At 28.6% G+C, this 9,647-nt stretch overlaps 1 protein-coding gene across 1 annotated transcript; it reads left to right on the top strand.

Moving 5' to 3' along the window:
• Positions 1–6,518: 6,518 nt before the first annotated feature.
• LOC107057724 (uncharacterized acetyltransferase At3g50280-like) lies at positions 6,519–8,153 on the top strand. The gene has a single exon (XM_015308238.1). The coding sequence runs from the start codon at positions 6,546–6,548 to the stop codon at positions 7,959–7,961; it is 1,416 nt and encodes a 471-aa protein (XP_015163724.1). The 5' UTR covers positions 6,519–6,545; the 3' UTR covers positions 7,962–8,153.
• The last annotated feature ends 1,494 nt before the right edge of the window (positions 8,154–9,647 follow it).

Genomic DNA, 9,647 nt, shown 5'->3' with positions numbered 1-9,647 from the left:
CAAAAGAGAACTGGGCAGGGGAATATTTTTATTGTATAATTATAAGTGTATAGGACGAATATATATGTATTTGCATGTGTATATACAATTTTCTCTCGCTTTATACAAACAGAAACGCAATTTATACACTTCTGTGTATAAAGCGAGAGAGGCAAGCACAGAGAGAGTGAGCGAGAGAGGAGAGTGGCGAGCGAGAGTTTGAGGGAGAGAGGCGCTGGCAAACAGTTTGCTATAGGACACAATTAAATCAAAGTGTGATTATACCATTTAATTTGAATTAATAGTTTGCCATTATGTACAATTTTCCCTTTTAAAAAAGCAACACCGATCCCACATTTGTAAAGTAAGAAAAAAAAATTGTGAACTGGATAATTTAAAAGCTTATATGCATGAATCATGATATGATATATATCGAGACAGCTGAACCAAATGCATCATTTAAGAGATAATATTAACACGTTATTAACATTAAGATCCATTTTCTTGATACGCACAATCACTTAAATACTTATCCAACTAATTAATTACTCTTAAATAAAGTTAATATCTCAAAAGGCTACTCAACTTTGTTTTGTATCAATTTGAGTAATGATAAATTTATATATTGCAGATGATGATTTCTATATTAAATTAGTACCAAATTGTTATGACAAAGTGATTCCTCCAAATTAATCACCAGGAAATTCAGTCAGCAATGATTATCACAACATCAAAAAAATAAGAGCTGAACCATAAAATTAGAAAATGAGAAGATTGATTTAATGATAAACTTTAGTGAGTTCTAACAAAAACGTTCTGGAACTAATTTTGGTTCCAATCACAGAGCTACAATGGGAGACCTCAAATAGACAACCTCGGAGCTCTGTTTAGGCCATTAAAGTCATCAACTGCCATTTTCAGATTTATTTTAATGATAAATTTAGTGAAGTGATTTTATTGATAAATATGCTTAAGTTGAGTGATTTTATTAATACAAAATAAAGTTTAATAACTTACTAAATAAATTCCCAAGATTGAGTGACCTTTTGAGATATTAACTAGTCTTAAATATCCTTAAAAATCTCTCTTTCGTTTACTACAAATCTAGCTAAAGTCACATTTTCATGTTATGTATAACTAATATTTTTTTTGTCCCTAATTACTTGTCTACTTTTGAATTAATACACCTATTGAGAAAACAGTGATTGACACATGAAAGGCAACATAGTTGGGATGGTAAGGTGACTGAGGAATTTATTTCAAAGCACCTACCAATTGGACTGGCAAAGCAAAATCATATAACAGTTTCAACAACAACATGATTCACTAAATCCAAAAAGAAGTGATGAACTATCAAGTTTTGTTGGACATATTTGACGAAGAAGACAAGAGGGAAATTCTTCAGGTTACTTTACACGGGCAATCTATCTCTTTTAATTCTTACATATATAAAATGAAATTTGAGGTTGATAACTCAGCTTTATTCTTAGATTTTGTTTTTTTGCATTACTTAAGCATCCACATTTGTAGTATCATCACAGAATGTATTATAAACTCTATGATGATTAATATAAAATATCTAGTTTTCTCTAGCTTTTATTTTCTTCATGCTTGTTAATTAGTAGAGGTTCGTTACCTCATTAAGATTAGTAAGATAAGGCCTAACCCTCTTGCTTGTACTTTTCTCTTTGAGATCCTTTCTCTTTATTAATAAAACTAGCCCTAGGCACACATTGCCTAGCAGAATTGTCAAAAAAAAATGATTGACATAGTGAGTTTACCATTTTACCCTTATTAATTAGAAGTGGGTGAATTAAAAATTTAATATTTTCAAGAAGTTCTATCTTTTTCAAACTAATTAATTAATTGAGGGTCATTTTACCCCTATTAATTATGAAGTGGACAATGTAAAAATTTAAGATTTTCAAGAAGTTCTACCTTTTTCAAAGTAATTAATTGAGGGAATGGGTACATTTTTTTGTCCTTTCTTGATTTATCAAAATGGACAAGTAGAAAATGATAAGAAAAAAAAAAGAAAAAATGGACAAGTAATTAGGAACAGATTTAGTACTTGCATTAGTTATACACTCTATTGTATATTGGAGAAAGTGTATTACTAATATCATAGATTTCTATGTATTAGTGATGCAAAGGAATTTAATGCATGCATTAACATTTTAAAGACACTATTGTTGGGTTCGAAAGTGATTAGGGCGTCATGCGGAAACTTACAATCACTAAAAGAAAAATATGGATTACATGGGGATTTTCCTAGGGATATTATACGAAAATTCGCAAGAAATTAAGTTTACTACAAATTTTCCTACCAAAAAGAATCCGAAGGTAAAACCTTCGTAGGTAATTATTTCTTGCGAATTTTGAAATCCGCAAGTAATTTACCTAGGGATTTAAATTTCACATGTAAATTACTTTGTGAATTTTCTTGCAAAAAATACTAAGGGCCTGTTTGGAAGGACACCCTGGTAATTGGATTTAGTGTAATTGGTGTAATTACACTGTCTTGTCCTGTTTGGAAGGACATGTAATTACTTGGTCAGCAGGTAATTGGTGTAATTGGCAGGGGGGTAATTACATTCTACAATTCACAGGCAGAGGTCTGTGAATTGCTGGTAATTACATGGTGTAATTACCACCTGATTACTTTTTAATTTCTTTTTTTAATTTCTATTTTAATTTTTTTTACTCTATTATTTTAAGTTCTTTTTTTAATTTTATTATTTGTTTTCTTTATTAAGAAAAAATTAAAAATAAATCATATTTATTGCTATGTTGAATTTGTTATTAAGAGTATTATGTTAAATTTTTTGTTTTGAATTTATAACCTATGTTATATTTTCAGTTTCATTTGTTTTAGTAATATTGAATCTACATTGCATGTCATTTTTTAATTAGACTTGATAGATTATATTTTTGTCAAACATTTAATAATTTATGACATTTTATTTATACATTATTCTTTTTATAAAACATGCATTTCACGATGTTTGTAGAAACTTCATACTTTTAGTTGTTACAATCAATTCAATTGAAATATATTAATTTGAAAAAATATAAATCAATTATTTTTTCATAATATTAGTTACAGAAAATATGTTTATTAATTAATATATTTTCAAAAAAGAATATATATCTTAAAATATTTAATCTAATGTCATTTATAAAGTTTCTTATTTGTCTAGTATAAATTTTAAATAATTAATTTTCATTTTAAAAATTTATTATAATTTTATAATTGCAATTGTGCATCCAAAACAGAACATGTGTAATTACATTGTGGCATCCAAACAGGACATGTGTAATTACAATTACAGTGTAATTACACTGTGGCAACCAAACAAGTCAGTGTAATTACTAGACAATGTAATTACTAGGCTGGTAATTACTACCCTAGTAATTACACCAATTCCAATTACCATGTGACTTTCCAAACAGACCCTAAAAATATCACGAAAAATTTGGTAAAAATTACCAAAAAAAAGGAATTCTCTTACGGATTTTTTGCTAAGTAAAGTCGCATGAAAATATTCTAATAAATTTGAAATAATTTTTTGTAAATAATATTTAATTATTTTGATCATACATACTCAATCCCATTATAATTTACACCCCAACCCCCACCCATTACAATTGCTTTTAACTGTTTAACATAATCCCCCACCCTCTGCCATTATCCTAACTTAATCCCTGCCCCGACTACCAAGTATTAATGTTGTTTCTCTTTAAAATTATATTCTTTCAGTGCTACTTGTCATGGCATTATAAATGCTACTCTTTTGGTATCTTTCACCGATGTGGTACAAAAGTACCACTGGAATTACAGTATTTTTTTGTGTTTTTTTATTTGATTATTTTCTAAAACTAAATTGAATTAAATTAATTGAGTATTTAAATATATTTTAGATATTCATAAATTATACAAAAAGTACAATAAATTCATCTCGTATTAATATGGTATGAAATATATATCTTAAAATGTTCTCTAAATTTCATGTAATTTAACTCTTAAAAAATGAAACACAACAACTAATTATATATTTAAAATAAATCACTACTACCCAACATATCGTGAAAATTTTATGCTAACACTTTGTATAAGATAATATTCATGACTAAGCATATTAAATGTAGACAAAATTTAAATTATACATACAAGGTTCTTATAAATAAATAATTGAAAAGATAAATATATTTATAAGTTTAAAGTGCAAGAAAGTTATAAATAATAATCGATAGTATATCTTATTAGGTATTTGTGGTATTTATATTATTAATTTATCTTTTAGTAATTATATTTTAACATACTTAATATATTTGTAAATAAATAACATTTAATAACTTATTATAGATAAATTATATTATTTTTAATGCTTGTAAAAAAAAATATATCAATTATTTCTCATTTCATATAATTCTATCAATTAAGGGGTAAATAAACTTCACATTAATAATATATATAATCGAATTTTTCTCTACTTATAACTACTGCTTGACTTATTAAATAATACACTATTTAATATAAAAATAACATCAAATCAAGATTGATTACACTTATGATATTATTTTTCTATGGATAAATAACACGCCATATAATTTATTGTTTTGTATCTTTCAAATAAAAAAGACATTATTGATTATTAGTGAGATTAAATATTAAGTATACACAAGTCTAAAATATTGATCCTACCATTTGTGAGAATGTTCTAACATTATATTAGATTGATATTGTATAATAATTTATTAAGCCTTTTAGTAGAGTAGATATTTTAACAATAAAATTAATTCTATAGTTCCTCTTAGATTTCAAGAAAAAAAAATCAGTTAAATTATATCAAAAAAATAAATCAAGTATGCATATTTCCAAGTAAATCCTTCAAAAATCTCCAACCACATTCACAACAATAAAATTCCCAAGTAATTTTTAAAGTGAGAAAATTCACAAGTAAATCCCTATGAAATAAATCCCCAACAAAATTTGTGGAACATGAATCCCCAAGTAATATCACATATAAAAATATTTTTAGATAAATTCTCAAGTAATTATTCCTAGTTAAATCTGAAAATAATTTTATCAAGGATTTTTCTTGCAAACCGATTAAAAAAAAACTTTTTTCATTACTTGCGAATTTACTTGTGAAAATGGTACTTGCAAATTATCCGCCCCAAATAATTCTCCAGGAAATAGTTTTGTGAAAATGGCGCCAAATTTACTTACCAATTTTTCTGGGGAAATATTTTTCGCAGGTAACAAGATCTAGAATTTTGGAATTTCATATTTTCGCATGAAAATTCGTAGGAAATTTCTGCGGAAATAATCTCCAAGTAAAATTCGCAGGTAATTTACAATTTTCTATAGTGAATTTCAAATAATATGATTAACAAATCAGACGACAAATAAAAGTATCCTAAAAGCATATTATTAATATGATTTGGTCAAGTGACCTACATATGATAAAACTAATATTGAAAAACATAAAGATGTTAGGAAGAAAATCTCTCCATAAACTAAACTCTTAAACGTTTACATTGTGGATGCTATTGTGTTTTTGATATGTGAAGAAGGGTCTTCAATTTATAGGACTCCAAACATTTCATCTAAGGAAAGAATAAATCAAATATGAAAGAAAAATATAGTTTTCTTTCATGAAAAGTGAAAACATTTATGGCAATGTTTTGTCTTTTCTTTTAGGAAAAAATAAATTTTAAATAAGGCAAGAAAATGAGGGCAAAACTCTAACAACTATTACCCCTCAAAATTCCTTTTACATTTTGTTCACCATAATTGTTGAGGATATTTTTGTAAATGAATATTTGTGTACAATACATACTATTTTAATACACCAAATCAAACAATGCATTAAAAATAATCTATATATAACTAATATAAGTATTGCTAATACAATATATTTAACATTATTTTTAATACACTCTATCAATTGACCCGTTAGATTATTACCAGGTTTAGATTTTTAAACTCGACGCTGCTGGATCAGATTATTATAATTTGGGCGACTATTAACTATCAATTCGGCACATTATTGATTATTGCATTTTAAAAAATAAATACATTATTGTAATTGCATATCTCAATTAAATAAGTCAACATTAGTAGATCTCAAGGTGATAAGAATTTAAATAAATCAACATATTGTAGATCTCAAGGTGACTGATTTATTGTCATGTAGTATTCCCTCCGTCGAACAATAGTTGTCAATTATTGACTTGACACATACTTTAAAAAATTATAAATAGAAATGTAATTTTATTATATTACCCTTTAAATATAATAAATACAATATCTTGAAAAATATAATAGAAAAATGACTATAATTAATGATAAGGATAATTAGGAACTAAATTTAAAATTATCCATGAATTTTATAAAGTGGACAAGCATTATTGAACATTTATTTTTAGTATAGTGGACAAGTATTGTGGGATGAAACGAGTACAAGTTAATCCATATTCATAGATTTATGACACCCTGAGAGCTTTAGTAATAAATTTAGTAAGTACCTTCTTCCTCACTAAATTTGAAGATCCAAGCTATGGCCTCCAAGGTATCCATCATTTCAACATGCACAGTCAAAGCTGCTGGAAGAAGTCAGCACCATCCAGATAATTGTAAAATTATTGAGTTGACACCATGGGACATTTATGAGCTTCAAATTGAATACTTTCAAAATGGACTCCTCTTCCTCATGCCTACATTTGAACAAGTAAGAGATTTATCAAAAACAACAAATACTAGTTCATTAATTGATCATCTTAGAGTATCACTATCTCGAACTTTAGATTTCTTCCCTCCATTCTGCGGCCGCCTTGAGGCAGCCCCAGAAGAGAAGAGTGGAACCACTTCTTTCTTCGTTAACTGTAACAATGTCGGTGTGCAATTCAACCATGCGATAGCTGATGGTGTTACAGTTGGCGACATTATGGAATCAAATGTGGTTCCTCATGTGGTACACGATTTCTTCCCACTAAGTGGAGTCCAAAACACAGAGGCTACCTCCCAACCATTTTTAGCTGTGCAAGTAACAGAGCTTGTGGATGGCATTTTCATTGGCTGCGCAAACAATCACGCATTAGTTGATGGAACATCCTTTTGGCATTTTTACAATTCTTGGGCTGAGGTATCTCGTGGTTTTAATGTCATCTCAAAAATTCCCTATTTGAAACGTAAATTTCCTTTCAAAATTGACCATTTCTCTGATCGCATTTCTATACCGAATGAAAGAATCAATTCAGGTGATAAGTTCATTCCACCAGCGCTACAAATGCTGCGAGAAAAGTTATTTCACTTTAGCAAAGAAAATGTGTCCAAGCTAAAAGCAAAGGCCAATCATGAAATGAACACCAGCAAGATTTCTTCTCTTCAAGCTGTAGTGACTCACGTTTGGCTATCCGTGATACGCTGTCGTCGTCTTGATCACAGCGAAGAAACTACTTTTGAGGTATCCATTGACATGAGGAGGAAAAGATTGAATCCTCCATTGCCTGAAGGGTTCTTTGGGAATGCAATTTACCCTGCACCCACAACTATCAAGACGGGAGAGCTGCTCGAGCACGGATTTGGATGGGCTGCTTTACAAATTAATAAGACGATTGCTTCCCATGACCATGAAAAGTTGAAGTGCATATATGAGAATTGGATGAACGACCCTGAGGTACCAAAATTGGGCGATTTGCCAAGCAATTACTTTATGCTGAACGGCTCTCCGCAATTCGATTTTTATAAGTATGATTTTGGTTGGGGACAGCCTATTGCACATAGAAGTGGGGTGGGAAACATGTTAGATGGGAAAATAACAGTGTCACCTGGGCTAGAAGAAGGGAGTATGATTCTTGAAATTTGCCTTTCTTCAGAGACAATACAAGCATTGGTGGAAGATATAATATTTGGGGAGTTTGTGAACACTACACCAATTGTTGGTGTGGAACGAACAATTCGACCTCGTATTTAACTGCTTTTTATGTTTTATTTTCTTGTTAGATTGCAGAGAAAATGTAGTGTCTAAATAAGCTAAGTATCTTTATCAATTGAAATAATACACCATAGAGGTGTTAAATTGTCTCTCAGGGATGCTGATTGTATTTGAGAATTGAGAAGCTGCGCTACATGGTTTTCAAAGTTAGTACTATCTTTTAGGTCAAAATATTTGCTTATTATTGCATCACATGCTTTATTAATCTCTATATAAATCATGTTTAATTTTAGCTATTAATGAGTTGCTAATATCTACACAATAAAATAATTCTACTTGCAAGAGTATTTTTTTCAACAATCACACGTTAAATAAGCACGCGTGCACTATTTTACCAGAACGGTTAGTATGTGGATATATTGCTCGTAAAATAGACACGTGTCTTGGAGATTTCATTAAAAGTCACGGACAAAGCATACACTGATCAGGCTGTGTTCCCAGTGGAGTAAAATATTTTTCGTTCTAACTTTTTTTTATTTGATTGGGCAAAGAATTTTAAAAAAATATTCTGATTATGAAAATAAGCTGCTTTAAAAGTAAAAAATGAGTTCTTGTTATAAAACTATATAATAAAATAAGAAAGAAGAATAAAAAAGGGAGAAAGAGAGAAGACTTCTTATTCCTCTTGAAGGGATATTCAGAGATTCATAAATCTGATTTACAAAAAAAAAAATATATTTTATTTATAGCAGAAACCTGACTTGATCTCAAGTAAGATTCCTAACTTTTCTCCGAAGAACTTCACATAATAGACATTCACTATAATATAAATATGTTTATAATACTTCTCTTAAAAAAAGAAATTTTACAAGTAATATTTTCTCTCGTCCCACCATCTTAACCCACACTCTGTAGCCCTTCCCCACCAGTCACACTCCCTATCATTACCCCTACCACTAGTATTTGTCAAATTTTATATATATAATATTTTACTTACGTACCAAATAGAAAGAAATTTAAAAAATCATTTATTTTCTTCGAGAGTAGTGGTGGCAAATGGGAGGGTTGGGTCAAATTTGGGTGGGTTGATATTGGGTTAACATAAAATGGATAATAATTCAACTCATTCATATTTGAAATGGGTAAAAATTGATTGGATAACAAATGGGTTAGGTAAAATACTAGTTTACCCATATTTACATGATTAAATAGTACTCTACTTAAGAATTCAACTTGGAGAAAATATCTTAGTCTTTTTTTTGATGAAAAATGTTGAAAATGCTTAATTTAGTTTTATTGTATCATAGAAGTAAAAAAAGTCATAACTTTTCAATGTAAAATAAATTTATGTAATAACAAGGGGAAAATATTTTTAATTTCAAAGTAAATGAATAGTTGCATTTTAAGACTAAAACATGCTTAATGCATTTTAAGCAATGTCAATACTAATACATGATTTGCTTATTTTACACTATTATTTATTATCCAATATAAAGTTAAACAAATAAAAAAATATAATTATAATTAACAAAAGAAATGTAGATTTAAAATATATATCTTTGGAGGGCCAAAGACTTCAAATTTTTAATTATCGAGAAGAATAATTAATTCTATAGAAGAACATAAAAAGGAAGAGAAGTTACAATATATTTGGTAATATCATGAATTTTGAGTGAATAAAAGTTAGAAGCTTAACCCATTTGGCTAATCCATATTTTACCCATA

This window comes from Solanum tuberosum, unplaced genomic scaffold (assembly GCF_000226075.1).
Source record: "Solanum tuberosum cultivar DM 1-3 516 R44 unplaced genomic scaffold, SolTub_3.0 scf00073, whole genome shotgun sequence".
Classification (NCBI taxonomy): Eukaryota; Viridiplantae; Streptophyta; class Magnoliopsida; order Solanales; family Solanaceae; genus Solanum; species Solanum tuberosum.
The sequence above is the reverse complement of the archived record's forward strand: the minus strand, read 5'-3'. Positions and strand labels throughout refer to the sequence as shown.

Excerpts from the sequence above, each read along its gene's own strand:
- LOC107057724 (XM_015308238.1), top strand. The coding sequence starts at position 6,546 with ATGGCCTCCAAGGTATCCATCATTTCAACATGCACAGTCAAAGCTGCT.